Genomic DNA, 15,951 nt, shown 5'->3' with positions numbered 1-15,951 from the left:
CTTTATTTACTCGATTTCGAAGATTTTCCGAGCATTAGAATTGGAGGGCATTTCTCAGCAATAATTACAGAATGCGTCTGAAGTCGCTTGGCGATTATTTATTTTTACAAATTTTACATTTATATATTTATAAGATCCAAAGTGTAATATCCTTTTGTATATTTTTCTTCAATTTTTTAAATAAATATTTCTTTACACAAACACAAACAAAATGGCTTCTTGACAGCAACAGTTTTACAATTAAAAAACAAAACCCCTACCCACTTACCTCTGTTTTTGGTACCCTTATATCTGTTTTTCTGTTTTTGGTAATATGGTACTCATACGACCTGTATAATCCCATTTGCGCGCCGTGAAAAAATCGGTTTTTCACCACGCGCCAATGCATCAAATGCACCAAAATGCACCAAAAAAGTGGTGAATGGTACCAAAAATCCATCCACCAAATGCACCAAAAATAGCGTAGTAAGTGGGTAGGGGTTATTATGCATTATTCGTCATTTTTTACGATCCCCAAAATCCAAAATTTTTGCCAGAATAAAATAATTAACATTAAAAAAACATTAACATTAACATATTTTCAACAGAAAAAATCAAAACTTCAAAACATAAACAGTCAATATTGTCAAATTTATTTTTCTCAGTTCAGTTGATATTGAGATTTTCATAAGAACAGTTGTGTTGAACGGAGCGATTTGAATTTGTTCTCGAAGAAAATAATTACAAAAAAAAACCTGACGCAAATAATAAATAAACAAAAAATATTTTCTTACTGAATATTGTGGAATATTTATATATTCGTAATACAATTGTATATATACAATATACAACAAAATCAGCGGATACCAAAATAATTGCCGAAAAAGTGAGTGCAAAAAATTTCTTACAAAAACACACAAAAAAAAATCATAACTGGGATTGCATTATCGCAAGGCAATATGTCCTTCCTTTTAAATGGTAAACTTTTACGATCTTCACTATCGAAGACAGTTTTAAACTGGACCGGACTTGGGGCTACGCGTGAAAAGCACGTGATGCCCAAGCATTTGGAAAAAATCAATAAAGACAAAGACCCACCATTTGCACACATGGTTGAGTATTATTATCACTCGGCCGCTCAGCTAATGGAGCCGATGATGATAAAGGAGCTGGAAAAGTATCCTTACATGAAGAAGGAACAGCGTGAACAACGTGTTTCCGCCATGCTTAAATTGATGGGCTGCACTACAAATCTATTGGAAGTTACCTTCCCTATAATAAGAAGTGATGGCAATTACGAGCTAATCACCGGCTATCGCGCACACCACACTAGACACAGATTACCACTCAAAGGCGGTGGGTTCAATTATATTATTGGCTATTATTTTTCTAGAAAAGCTGGTATATTCAAAAAATTTCTCAACGAATTTTCTAGAATATATGCATGTAGTTGTGTGTTTCAAGAAAATGTTCTTCCTTTTCAATGCTTCAACTGCTGATGTCTAGCATGATATATATAACTGACTGATCATATCCGTTCCTCTTTTGTAGGCATACGTTTTGCCATGGACGTCGACGCCGATGAGATACGCGCTTTGGCTTATCTGATGGCGTTTAAGACGGCTTGCGTGAATGTACCGTTTGGTGGTTCCAAGGGTGGCATACGTATCGACCCGAAGAAGTATACTGCACAAGAATTGCAAACAATTACGCGTCGCTATACAATGGAGCTATTACGTCGCAATATGATAGGTCCGGGTATAGATGTACCGGCACCAGATGTGAATACTAGCCAACGCGAGATGAGTTGGTTGGTGGATCAATATATTAAAACTTTTGGTAATTTTTTTTTATGAAATATTAGAAAACGTCTTGATAGACAAATAAATTGTTCTTCTAGGCTATAACGATGTAGATGCATTGGCCATCACGACTGGTAAGCCAGTAGAAATAGGCGGTATAAATGGTCGCACCGCCGCCACGGGACGTGGTCTATTTAAGGCGGCTGAATGTTTTATTATGGATAAAGATTGGATGGATTTATTAGGCTGGAAGACTGGTTGGAAAGATAAAACCGTGATCGTACAAGGGTTTGGCAATGTCGGTTCCCATGCATCCGTTTTTGTAGTGGAAGCCGGTGCCAAACTGATCGGTGTTCAAGAATTTGACGTGTCTCTAGTAAATGAGAATGGCATTGATCCAAAGGTATGTGGCGTATTGAAAATAAATATCTCCATGATAATATTTTTTTAATTTTCTTCATATACTTAGGACTTAATGGAGTATTATGCAAAAAATAATAAATCAATCAAGGGCTATACCAAAGCCACCGAAAAAGAGGGCAGTTTGTTGGGTGAAAAATGCGATATACTAATGCCTTGCTCTACGCAAAAGGTTCTCACTGTCGAAAATGCTAACAGTGTACAAGCCAAGATGATTTTAGAAGGCGCTAATGGTCCTTCGACGCCAGCTGCCGATGAAATATTACGTGAAAAGAATGTACTCATTATACCGGATTTGTTTTGCAATGCTGGCGGTGTAACGGTATCCTACTTTGAGTACTTAAAGAATATCAATCATGTATCTTATGGCAAAATGAATGTTAAACGCGAGAAAGCCATAATCAACGAGATCTTTAACTCCATTAATGAGTGCGAGGTAAGTGAACTTTGACCACCGTGCAAATAAGTTAATTTGTTAATATGAATTTTTTTAATTTATTTATTTAGGATAAGTTCAAGCCAAACAAAAAGTTAAAGCTCATAAGAGACTGTACGAAGGAGGCGGATATTGTAGACGCAGGACTACAAACAGTTATGGAAACTGCGGGGGCAGGCATTAAGATTGTGGCCAATGAATTCGGTCTCTGCAATGATTTACGCACCGCTGCCTTTATTTACTCGATTTCTAAGATTTTCCGAGCCTTAGAAATGGAGGGCATTTCTCAACAATAATTACAGAATGCGTCTGAAGTCGCTTGGCGATTATTTATTTTTACAAATTTTACATTTATATATTTATAAGATCCAAAGTGTAATATCCTTTTGTATATTTTTCTTCAATTTTTAAATAAATATTTCTTTACACAAACACAAACAAAATGGCTTCTTGACAGCAACAGTTTTACAATTAAAAAACAAAACCCCTACCCACTTACTACGCCAATTTTGGTGGTATTCACCACTGCAATGATTTACGCACCGCCGCCTTTATTTACTCGATTTCGAAGATTTTCCGAGCATTAGAATTGGAGGGCATTTCTCAGCAATAATTGCAGAATGCGTCTGAAGTCGCTGGCGATTGTTTATTTTTACACATTTTACATTTATATATTTATAAGATCCAAAGTGTAATATCCTTTTGTATATTTTTCTTCAATTTTTAAATAAATATTTCTTTACACAAACACAAACAAAATGGCTTCTTGACAGCAACAGTTTTACAATTAAAAAACAAAACCCCTACCCACTTACCTCTGTTTTTGGTACCCTTATATCTGTTTTTCTGTTTTTGGTAATATGGTACTCATACGACCTGTATAACCCCATTTGCGCGCCGTGAAAAAATCGGTTTTTCACCACGCGCCAATGCATCAAATGCACCAAAATGCACCAAAAAAGTGGTGAATGGTACCAAAAATCCATCCACCAAATGCACCAAAAATAGCGTAGTAAGTGGGTAGGGGTTATTATGCATTATTCGTCATTTTTTACGATCCCCAAAATCCAAAATTTTTGCCAGAATAAAATAATTAACATTAAAAAAACATTAACATTAACATATTTTCAACAGAAAAAATCAAAACTTCAAAACATAAACAGTCAATATTGTCAAATTTATTTTTCTCAGTTCAGTTGATATTGAGATTTTCATAAGAACAGTTGTGTTGAACGGAGCGATTTGAATTTGTTCTCGAAGAAAATAATTACAAAAAAAAACCTGACGCAAATAATAAATAAACAAAAAATATTTTCTTACTGAATATTGTGGAATATTTATATATTCGTAATACAATTGTATATATACAATATACAACAAAATCAGCGGATACCAAAATAATTGCCGAAAAAGTGAGTGCAAAAAATTTCTTACAAAAACACACAAAAAAAAATCATAACTGGGATTGCATTATCGCAAGGCAATATGTCCTTCCTTTTAAATGGTAAACTTTTACGATCTTCACTATCGAAGACAGTTTTAAACTGGACCGGACTTGGGGCTACGCGTGAAAAGCACGTGATGCCCAAGCATTTGGAAAAAATCAATAAAGACAAAGACCCACCATTTGCACACATGGTTGAGTATTATTATCACTCGGCCGCTCAGCTAATGGAGCCGATGATGATAAAGGAGCTGGAAAAGTATCCTTACATGAAGAAGGAACAGCGTGAACAACGTGTTTCCGCCATGCTTAAATTGATGGGCTGCACTACAAATTTATTGGAAGTTACCTTCCCTATAATAAGAAGTGATGGCAATTACGAGCTAATCAACGGCTATCGCGCACACCACACTAGACACAGATTACCACTCAAAGGCGGTGGGTTCAATTATATTATTTGCTATTATTTTTCTAGAAAAGCTGGTATATTCAAAAAATTTCTCAACGAATTTTCTAGAATATATGCATGTAGTTGTGTGTTTCAAGAAAATGTTCTTCCTTTTCAATGCTTCAACTGCTGATGTCTAGCATGATATATATAACTGACTGATCATATCCGTTCCTCTTTTGTAGGCATACGTTTTGCCATGGACGTCGACGCCGATGAGATACGCGCTTTGGCTTATCTGATGGCGTTTAAGACGGCTTGCGTGAATGTACCGTTTGGTGGTTCCAAGGGTGGCATACGTATCGACCCGAAGAAGTATACTGCACAAGAATTGCAAACAATTACGCGTCGCTATACAATGGAGCTATTACGTCGCAATATGATAGGTCCGGGTATAGATGTACCGGCACCAGATGTGAATACTAGCCAACGCGAGATGAGTTGGTTGGTGGATCAATATATTAAAACTTTTGGTAATTTTTTTTTTATGAAATATTAGAAAACGTCTTGATAGACAAATAAATTGTTCTTCTAGGCTATAACGATGTAGATGCATTGGCCATCACGACTGGTAAGCCAGTAGAAATAGGCGGTATAAATGGTCGCACCGCCGCCACGGGACGTGGTCTATTTAAGGCGGCTGAATGTTTTATTATGGATAAAGATTGGATGGATTTATTAGGCTGGAAGACTGGTTGGAAAGATAAAACCGTGATCGTACAAGGGTTTGGCAATGTCGGTTCCCATGCATCCGTTTTTGTAGTGGAAGCCGGTGCCAAACTGATTGGTGTTCAAGAATTTGACGTGTCTCTAGTAAATGAGAATGGCATTGATCCAAAGGTATGTGGCGTATTGAAAATAAATATCTCCATGATAATATTTTTTTAATTTTCTTCATATACTTAGGACTTAATGGAGTATTATGCAAAAAATAATAAATCAATCAAGGGCTATACCAAAGCCACCGAAAAAGTGGGCAGTTTGTTGGGTGAAAAATGCGATATACTAATGCCTTGCTCTACGCAAAAGGTTCTCACTGTCGAAAATGCTAACAGTGTACAAGCCAAGATGATTTTAGAAGGCGCTAATGGTCCTTCGACGCCAGCTGCCGATGAAATATTACGTGAAAAGAATGTACTCATTATACCGGATTTGTTTTGCAATGCTGGCGGTGTAACGGTATCCTACTTTGAGTACTTAAAGAATATCAATCATGTATCTTATGGCAAAATGAATGTTAAACGCGAGAAAGCCATAATCAACGAGATCTTTAACTCCATTAATGAGTGCGAGGTAAGTGAACTTTGACCACCGTGCAAATAAGTTAATTTGTTAATATGAATTTTTTTAATTTATTTATTTAGGATAAGTTCAAGCCAAACAAAAAGTTAAAGCTCATAAGAGACTGTACGAAGGAGGCGGATATTGTAGACGCAGGACTACAAACAGTTATGGAAACTGCGGGGGCAGGCATTAAGATTGTGGCCAATGAATTCGGTCTCTGCAATGATTTACGCACCGCTGCCTTTATTTACTCGATTTCTAAGATTTTCCGAGCCTTAGAAATGGAGGGCATTTCTCAACAATAATTACAGAATGCGTCTGAAGTCGCTTGGCGATTATTTATTTTTACAAATTTTACATTTATATATTTATAAGATCCAAAGTGTAATATCCTTTTGTATATTTTTCTTCAATTTTTAAATAAATATTTCTTTACACAAACACAAACAAAATGGCTTCTTGACAGCAACAGTTTTACAATTAAAAAACAAAACCCCTACCCACTTACTACGCCAATTTTGGTGGTATTCACCACTGCAATGATTTACGCACCGCCGCCTTTATTTACTCGATTTCGAAGATTTTCCGAGCATTAGAATTGGAGGGCATTTCTCAGCAATAATTGCAGAATGCGTCTGAAGTCGCTGGCGATTGTTTATTTTTACACATTTTACATTTATATATTTATAAGATCCAAAGTGTAATATCCTTTTGTATATTTTTCTTCAATTTTTAAATAAATATTTCTTTACACAAACACAAACAAAATGGCTTCTTGACAGCAACAGTTTTACAATTAAAAAACAAAACCCCTACCCACTTACCTCTGTTTTTGGTACCCTTATATCTGTTTTTCTGTTTTTGGTAATATGGTACTCATACGACCTGTATAACCCCATTTGCGCGCCGTGAAAAAATCGGTTTTTCACCACGCGCCAATGCATCAAATGCACCAAAATGCACCAAAAAAGTGGTGAATGGTACCAAAAATCCATCCACCAAATGCACCAAAAATAGCGTAGTAAGTGGGTAGGGGTTATTATGCATTATTCGTCATTTTTTACGATCCCCAAAATCCAAAATTTTTGCCAGAATAAAATAATTAACATTAAAAAAACATTAACATTAACATATTTTCAACAGAAAAAATCAAAACTTCAAAACATAAACAGTCAATATTGTCAAATTTATTTTTCTCAGTTCAGTTGATATTGAGATTTTCATAAGAACAGTTGTGTTGAACGGAGCGATTTGAATTTGTTCTCGAAGAAAATAATTACAAAAAAAAACCTGACGCAAATAATAAATAAACAAAAAATATTTTCTTACTGAATATTGTGGAATATTTATATATTCGTAATACAATTGTATATATACAATATACAACAAAATCAGCGGATACCAAAATAATTGCCGAAAAAGTGAGTGCAAAAAATTTCTTACAAAAACACACAAAAAAAAATCATAACTGGGATTGCATTATCGCAAGGCAATATGTCCTTCCTTTTAAATGGTAAACTTTTACGATCTTCACTATCGAAGACAGTTTTAAACTGGACCGGACTTGGGGCTACGCGTGAAAAGCACGTGATGCCCAAGCATTTGGAAAAAATCAATAAAGACAAAGACCCACCATTTGCACACATGGTTGAGTATTATTATCACTCGGCCGCTCAGCTAATGGAGCCGATGATGATAAAGGAGCTGGAAAAGTATCCTTACATGAAGAAGGAACAGCGTGAACAACGTGTTTCCGCCATGCTTAAATTGATGGGCTGCACTACAAATTTATTGGAAGTTACCTTCCCTATAATAAGAAGTGATGGCAATTACGAGCTAATCAACGGCTATCGCGCACACCACACTAGACACAGATTACCACTCAAAGGCGGTGGGTTCAATTATATTATTTGCTATTATTTTTCTAGAAAAGCTGGTATATTCAAAAAATTTCTCAACGAATTTTCTAGAATATATGCATGTAGTTGTGTGTTTCAAGAAAATGTTCTTCCTTTTCAATGCTTCAACTGCTGATGTCTAGCATGATATATATAACTGACTGATCATATCCGTTCCTCTTTTGTAGGCATACGTTTTGCCATGGACGTCGACGCCGATGAGATACGCGCTTTGGCTTATCTGATGGCGTTTAAGACGGCTTGCGTGAATGTACCGTTTGGTGGTTCCAAGGGTGGCATACGTATCGACCCGAAGAAGTATACTGCACAAGAATTGCAAACAATTACGCGTCGCTATACAATGGAGCTATTACGTCGCAATATGATAGGTCCGGGTATAGATGTACCGGCACCAGATGTGAATACTAGCCAACGCGAGATGAGTTGGTTGGTGGATCAATATATTAAAACTTTTGGTAATTTTTTTTTATGAAATATTAGAAAACGTCTTGATAGACAAATAAATTGTTCTTCTAGGCTATAACGATGTAGATGCATTGGCCATCACGACTGGTAAGCCAGTAGAAATAGGCGGTATAAATGGTCGCACCGCCGCCACGGGACGTGGTCTATTTAAGGCGGCTGAATGTTTTATTATGGATAAAGATTGGATGGATTTATTAGGCTGGAAGACTGGTTGGAAAGATAAAACCGTGATCGTACAAGGGTTTGGCAATGTCGGTTCCCATGCATCCGTTTTTGTAGTGGAAGCCGGTGCCAAACTGATTGGTGTTCAAGAATTTGACGTGTCTCTAGTAAATGAGAATGGCATTGATCCAAAGGTATGTGGCGTATTGAAAATAAATATCTCCATGATAATATTTTTTTAATTTTCTTCATATACTTAGGACTTAATGGAGTATTATGCAAAAAATAATAAATCAATCAAGGGCTATACCAAAGCCACCGAAAAAGTGGGCAGTTTGTTGGGTGAAAAATGCGATATACTAATGCCTTGCTCTACGCAAAAGGTTCTCACTGTCGAAAATGCTAACAGTGTACAAGCCAAGATGATTTTAGAAGGCGCTAATGGTCCTTCGACGCCAGCTGCCGATGAAATATTACGTGAAAAGAATGTACTCATTATACCGGATTTGTTTTGCAATGCTGGCGGTGTAACGGTATCCTACTTTGAGTACTTAAAGAATATCAATCATGTATCTTATGGCAAAATGAATGTTAAACGCGAGAAAGCCATAATCAACGAGATCTTTAACTCCATGAATGAGTGCGAGGTAAGTGAACTTTGACCACCGTGCAAATAAGTTAATTTGTTAATATGAATTTTTTTAATTTATTTATTTAGGATAAGTTCAAGCCAAACAAAAAGTTAAAGCTCATAAGAGACTGTACGAAGGAGGCGGATATTGTAGACGCAGGACTACAAACAGTTATGGAAACTGCGGGGGCAGGCATTAAGATTGTGGCCAATGAATTCGGTCTCTGCAATGATTTACGCACCGCTGCCTTTATTTACTCGATTTATAAGATTTTCCGAGCCTTAGAAATGGAGGGCATTTCTCAGCAATAATTGCAGAATGCGTCTGAAGTCGCTAGGCGATTGTTTATTTTTACACATTTTACATTTATATATTTATAAGATCCAAAGTGTAATATCCTTTTGTATATTTTTCTTCAATTTTTAAATAAATATTTCTTTACACAAACACAAACAAAATGGCTTCTTGACAGCAACAGTTTTACAATTAAAAAACAAAACCCCTACCCACTTACCTCTGTTTTTGGTACCCTTATATCTGTTTTTCTGTTTTTGGTAATATGGTACTCATACGACCTGTATAACCCCCTTTGCGCGCCGTGAAAAAATCGGTTTTTCACCACGTGCCAATGCATCAAATGCACCAAAATGCACCAAAAAAGTGGTGAATGGTACCAAAAATCCATCCACCAAATGCACCAAAAATAGCGTAGTAAGTGGGTAGGGGTTATTATGCATTATTCGTCATTTTTTACGATCCCCAAAATCCAAAATTTTTGCCAGAATAAAATAATAAACATTAAAAAAACATTAACATTAACATATTTTCAACAGAAAAAATCAAAACTTCAAAACATAAACAGTCAATATTGTCAAATTTATTTTTCTCAGTTCAGTTGATATTGAGATTTTCATAAGAACAGTTGTGTTGAACGGAGCGATTTGAATTTGTTCTCGAAGAAAATAATTACAAAAAAAAACCTGACGCAAATAATAAATAAACAAAAAATATTTTCTTACTGAATATTGTGGAATATTTATATATTCGTAATACAATTGTATATATACAATATACAACAAAATCAGCGGATACCAAAATAATTGCCGAAAAAGTGAGTGCAAAAAATTTCTTACAAAAACACACAAAAAAAATCATAACTGGGATTGCATTATCGCAAGGCAATATGTCCTTCCTTTTAAATGGTAAACTTTTACGATCTTCACTATCGAAGACAGTTTTAAACTGGACCGGACTTGGGGCTACGCGTGAAAAGCACGTGATGCCCAAGCATTTGGAAAAAATCAATAAAGACAAAGACCCACCATTTGCACACATGGTTGAGTATTATTATCACTCGGCCGCTCAGCTAATGGAGCCGATGATGATAAAGGAGCTGGAAAAGTATCCTTACATGAAGAAGGAACAGCGTGAACAACGTGTTTCCGCCATGCTTAAATTGATGGGCTGCACTACAAATCTATTGGAAGTTACCTTCCCTATAATAAGAAGTGATGGCAATTACGAGCTAATCAACGGCTATCGCGCACACCACACTAGACACAGATTACCACTCAAAGGCGGTGGGTTCAATTATATTATTGGCTATTATTTTTCTAGAAAAGCTGGTATATTCAAAAAATTTCTCAACGAATTTTCTAGAATATATGCATGTAGTTGTGTGTTTCAAGAAAATGTTCTTCCTTTTCAATGCTTCAACTGCTGATGTCTAGCATGATATATATAACTGACTGATCATATCCGTTCCTCTTTTGTAGGCATACGTTTTGCCATGGACGTCGACGCCGATGAGATACGCGCTTTAGCTTATCTGATGGCGTTTAAGACGGCTTGCGTGAATGTACCGTTCGGTGGTTCCAAGGGTGGCATACGTATCGACCCGAAGAAGTATACTGCACAAGAATTGCAAACAATTACGCGTCGCTATACAATGGAGCTATTACGTCGCAATATGATAGGTCCGGGTATAGATGTACCGGCACCAGATGTGAATACCAGCCAACGCGAGATGAGTTGGTTGGTGGATCAATATATTAAAACTTTTGGTAATTTTTTTTTATGAAATATTAGAAAACGTCTTGATAGACAAATAAATTGTTCTTCTAGGCTATAACGATGTAGATGCATTGGCCATCACGACTGGTAAGCCAGTAGAAATAGGCGGTATAAATGGTCGCACCGCCGCCACGGGACGTGGTCTATTTAAGGCGGCTGAATGTTTTATTATGGATAAAGATTGGATGGATTTATTAGGCTGGAAGACTGGTTGGAAAGATAAAACCGTGATCGTACAAGGGTTTGGCAATGTCGGTTCCCATGCATCCGTTTTTGTAGTGGAAGCCGGTGCCAAACTGATCGGTGTTCAAGAATTTGACGTGTCTCTAGTAAATGAGAATGGCATTGATCCAAAGTATGTGGCGTATTGAAAATAAATATCTCCATGATAATATTTTTTTAATTTTCTTCATATACTTAGGACTTAATGGAGTATTATGCAAAAAATAATAAATCAATCAAGGGCTATACCAAAGCCACCGAAAAAGAGGGCAGTTTGTTGGGTGAAAAATGCGATATACTAATGCCTTGCTCTACGCAAAAGGTTCTCACTGTCGAAAATGCTAACAGTGTACAAGCCAAGATGATTTTAGAAGGCGCTAATGGTCCTTCGACGCCAGCTGCCGATGAAATATTACGTAAAAAGAATGTACTCATTATACCGGATTTGTTTTGCAATGCTGGCGGTGTAACGGTATCCTACTTTGAGTACTTAAAGAATATCAATCATGTATCTTATGGCAAAATGAATGTTAAACGCGAGAAAGCCATAATCAACGAGATCTTTAACTCCATGAATGAGTGCGAGGTAAGTGAACTTTGACCACCGTGCAAATAAGTTAATATGAATTTTTTTAATTTATTTATTTAGGATAAGTTCAAGCCAAACAAAAAGTTAAAGCTCATAAAAGACTGTACGAAGGAGGCGGATATTGTAGACGCAGGACTACAAACAGTTATGGAAACTGCGGGGGCAGGCATTAAGATTGTGGCCAATGAATTCGGTCTCTGCAATGATTTACGCACCGCTGCCTTTATTTACTCGATTTCTAAGATTTTCCGAGCCTTAGAAATGGAGGGCATTTCTCAACAATAATTACAGAATGCGTCTGAAGTCGCTTGGCGATTATTTATTTTTACAAATTTTACATTTATATATTTATAAGATCCAAAGTGTAATATCCTTTTGTATATTTTTCTTAAATTTTTAAATAAATATTTCTTTACAAAAACACAAACAGAATGGCTTCTTGACAGCAACAGTTTAACAATTAAAAAACAAAACCCCTACCCACTTACCTCTGTTTTTGGTACCCTTATATCTGTTTTTCTGTTTTTGGTAATATGGTACTCATACGACCTGTATAACCCCATTTGCGCGCCGTGAAAAAATCGGTTTTTCACCACGCGCCAATGCATCAAATGCACCAAAATGCACCAAAAAAGTGGTGAATGGTACCAAAAATCCATCCACCAAATGCACCAAAAATAGCGTAGTAAGTGGGTAGGGGTTATTATGCATTATTCGTCATTTTTTACGATCCCCAAAATCCAAAATTTTTGCCAGAATAAAATAATAAACATTAAAAAAACATTAACATTAACATATTTTCAACAGAAAAAATCAAAACTTCAAAACATAAACAGTCAATATTGTCAAATTTATTTTTCTCAGTTCAGTTGATATTGAGATTTTCATAAGAACAGTTGTGTTGAACGGAGCGATTTGAATTTGTTCTCGAAGAAAATAATTACAAAAAAAACCTGACGCAAATAATAAATAAACAAAAAATATTTTCTTACTGAATATTGTGGAATATTTATATATTCGTAATACAATTGTATATATACAATATACAACAAAATCAGCGGATACCAAAATAATTGCCGAAAAAGTGAGTGCAAAAAATTTCTTACAAAAACACACAAAAAAAATCATAACTGGGATTGCATTATCGCAAGGCAATATGTCCTTCCTTTTAAATGGTAAACTTTTACGATCTTCACTATCGAAGACAGTTTTAAACTGGACCGGACTTGGAGCTACGCGTGAAAAGCACGTGATGCCCAAGCATTTGGAAAAAATCAATAAAGACAAAGACCCACCATTTGCACACATGGTTGAGTATTATTATCACTCGGCCGCTCAGCTAATGGAGCCGATGATGATAAAGGAGCTGGAAAAGTATCCTTACATGAAGAAGGAACAGCGTGAACAACGTGTTTCCGCCATGCTTACATTGATGGGCTGCACTACAAATCTATTGGAAGTTACCTTCCCTATAATAAGAAGTGATGGCAATTACGAGCTAATCACCGGCTATCGCGCACACCACACTAGACACAGATTACCACTCAAAGGCGGTGGGTTCAATTATATTATTGGCTATTATTTTTCTAGAAAAGCTGGTATATTCAAAAAATTTCTCAACGAATTTTCTAGAATATATGCATGTAGTTGTGTGTTTCAAGAAAATGTTCTTCCTTTTCAATGCTTCAACTGCTGATGTCTAGCATGATATATATAACTGACTGATAATATCCGTTCCTCTTTTGTAGGCATACGTTTTGCCATGGACGTCGACGCCGATGAGATACGCGCTTTGGCTTATCTGATGGCGTTTAAGACGGCTTGCGTGAATGTACCGTTTGGTGGTTCCAAGGGTGGCATACGTATCGACCCGAAGAAGTATACTGCACAAGAATTGCAAACAATTACGCGTCGCTATACAATGGAGCTATTACGTCGCAATATGATAGGTCCGGGTATAGATGTACCGGCACCAGATGTGAATACCAGCCAACGCGAGATGAGTTGGTTGGTGGATCAATATATTAAAACTTTTGGTAATTTTTTTTTATGAAATATTAGAAAACGTCTTGATAGACAAATAAATTGTTCTTCTAGGCTATAACGATGTAGATGCATTGGCCATCACGACTGGTAAGCCAGTAGAAATAGGCGGTATAAATGGTCGCACCGCCGCCACGGGACGTGGTCTATTTAAGGCGGCTGAATGTTTTATTATGGATAAAGATTGGATGGATTTATTAGGCTGGAAGACTGGTTGGAAAGATAAAACCGTGATCGTACAAGGGTTTGGCAATGTCGGTTCCCATGCATCCGTTTTTGTAGTGGAAGCCGGTGCCAAACTGATCGGTGTTCAAGAATTTGACGTGTCTCTAGTAAATGAGAATGGCATTGATCCAAAGGTATGTGGCGTATTGAAAATAAATATCTCCATGATAATATTTTTTTTTTTTTGGCAAAATGAATGTTAAACGCGAGAAAGCCATAATCAACGAGATCTTTAACTCCATGAATGAGTGCGAGGTAAGTGAACTTTGACCACCGTGCAAATAAGTTAATTTGTTAATATGAATTTTTTTAATTTATTTATTTAGGATAAGTTCAAGCCAAACAAAAAGTTAAAGCTCATAAGAGACTGTACGAAGGAGGCGGATATTGTAGACGCAGGACTACAAACAGTTATGGAAACTGCGGGGGCAGGCATTAAGATTGTGGCCAATGAATTCGGTCTCTGCAATGATTTACGCACCGCTGCCTTTATTTACTCGATTTCTAAGATTTTCCGAGCCTTAGAAATGGAGGGCATTTCTCAACAATAATTACAGAATGCGTCTGAAGTCGCTTGGCGATTATTTATTTTTACAAATTTTACATTTATATATTTATAAGATCCAAAGTGTAATATCCTTTTGTATATTTTTCTTAAATTTTTAAATAAATATTTCTTTACAAAAACACAAACAGAATGGCTTCTTGACAGCAACAGTTTAACAATTAAAAAAAAAAACCCCTACCCACTTACTACGCCAATTTTGGTGGCATTCACCACTGCAATGATTTACGCACCGCCGCCTTTATTTACTCGATTTCGAAGATTTTCCGAGCATTAGAATTGGAGGGCATTTCTCAGCAATAATTGCAGAATGCGTCTGAAGTCGCTAGGCGATTGTTTATTTTTACACATGTTACATTTATATATTTATAAGATCGAAAGTGTAATATCCTTTTGTATATTTTTATTCAATTTTTAAATAAATATTTCTTTACACAAACACAAACAAAATGGCTTCTTGACAGCAACAGTTTTACAATTAAAAAACAAAACCCCTACCCACTTACCTCTGTTTTTGGTACCCTTATATCTGTTTTTCTGTTTTTGGTAATATGGTACTCATACGACCTGTATAACCCCATTTGCGCGCCGTGAAAAAATCGGTTTTTCACCACGCGCCAATGCATCAAATGCACCAAAATGCACCAAAAAAGTGGTGAATGGTACCAAAAATCCATCCACCAAATGCACCAAAAATAGCGTAGTAAGTGGGTAGGGGTTATTATGCATTATTCGTCATTTTTTACGATCCCCAAAATCCAAAATTTTTGCCAGAATAAAATAATTAACATTAAAAAAACATTAACATTAACATATTTTCAACAGAAAAAATCAAAACTTCAAAACATAAACAGTCAATATTGTCAAATTTATTTTTCTCAGTTCAGTTGATATTGAGATTTTCATAAGAACAGTTGTGTTGAACGGAGCGATTTGAATTTGTTCTCGAAGAAAATAATTACAAAAAAAAACCTGACGCAAATAATAAATAAACAAAAAATATTTTCTTACTGAATATTGTGGAATATTTATATATTCGTAATACAATTGTATATATACAATATACAACAAAATCAGCGGATACCAAAATAATTGCCGAAAAAGTGAGTGCAAAAAATTTCTTACAAAAACACACAAAAAAAATCATAACTGGGATTGCATTATCGCAAGGCAATATGTCCTTCCTTTTAAATGGTAAACTTTTACGATCTTCACTATCGAAGACAGTTTTAAACTGGACCGG

At 36.0% G+C, this 15,951-nt stretch overlaps 3 protein-coding genes across 3 annotated transcripts; all 3 read left to right on the top strand.

Moving 5' to 3' along the window:
• Positions 1-1,034: 1,034 nt before the first annotated feature.
• Positions 1,035-2,933, top strand: LOC128920451 (glutamate dehydrogenase, mitochondrial-like). Its single transcript, XM_054227718.1, is given in 5 exon segments — positions 1,035-1,335; positions 1,531-1,818; positions 1,880-2,184; positions 2,251-2,667; positions 2,721-2,933. Coding segments are annotated over 5 exon segments (1,524 nt in total).
• A 1,285-nt stretch (positions 2,934-4,218) lies between these two features.
• Positions 4,219-6,133, top strand: LOC128920405 (glutamate dehydrogenase, mitochondrial-like). The gene is given in 5 exon segments (XM_054227613.1): positions 4,219-4,519; positions 4,715-5,002; positions 5,065-5,369; positions 5,436-5,852; positions 5,906-6,133. Coding segments are annotated over 5 exon segments (1,524 nt in total). The 3' UTR covers positions 6,119-6,133.
• Positions 6,134-7,403: 1,270 nt separating this feature from the next.
• Positions 7,404-9,422, top strand: LOC128920407 (glutamate dehydrogenase, mitochondrial-like). Its single transcript, XM_054227614.1, is given in 5 exon segments — positions 7,404-7,704; positions 7,900-8,187; positions 8,249-8,553; positions 8,620-9,036; positions 9,090-9,422. Coding segments are annotated over 5 exon segments (1,524 nt in total). The 3' UTR covers positions 9,303-9,422.
• The last annotated feature ends 6,529 nt before the right edge of the window (positions 9,423-15,951 follow it).

The sequence above is a fragment of the Zeugodacus cucurbitae genome, chromosome 3 (genome assembly GCF_028554725.1).
Source record: "Zeugodacus cucurbitae isolate PBARC_wt_2022May chromosome 3, idZeuCucr1.2, whole genome shotgun sequence".
Lineage (NCBI taxonomy): Eukaryota > Metazoa > Arthropoda > Insecta > Diptera > Tephritidae > Zeugodacus > Zeugodacus cucurbitae.
This window is presented reverse-complemented; position numbering and strand designations above follow the sequence as displayed.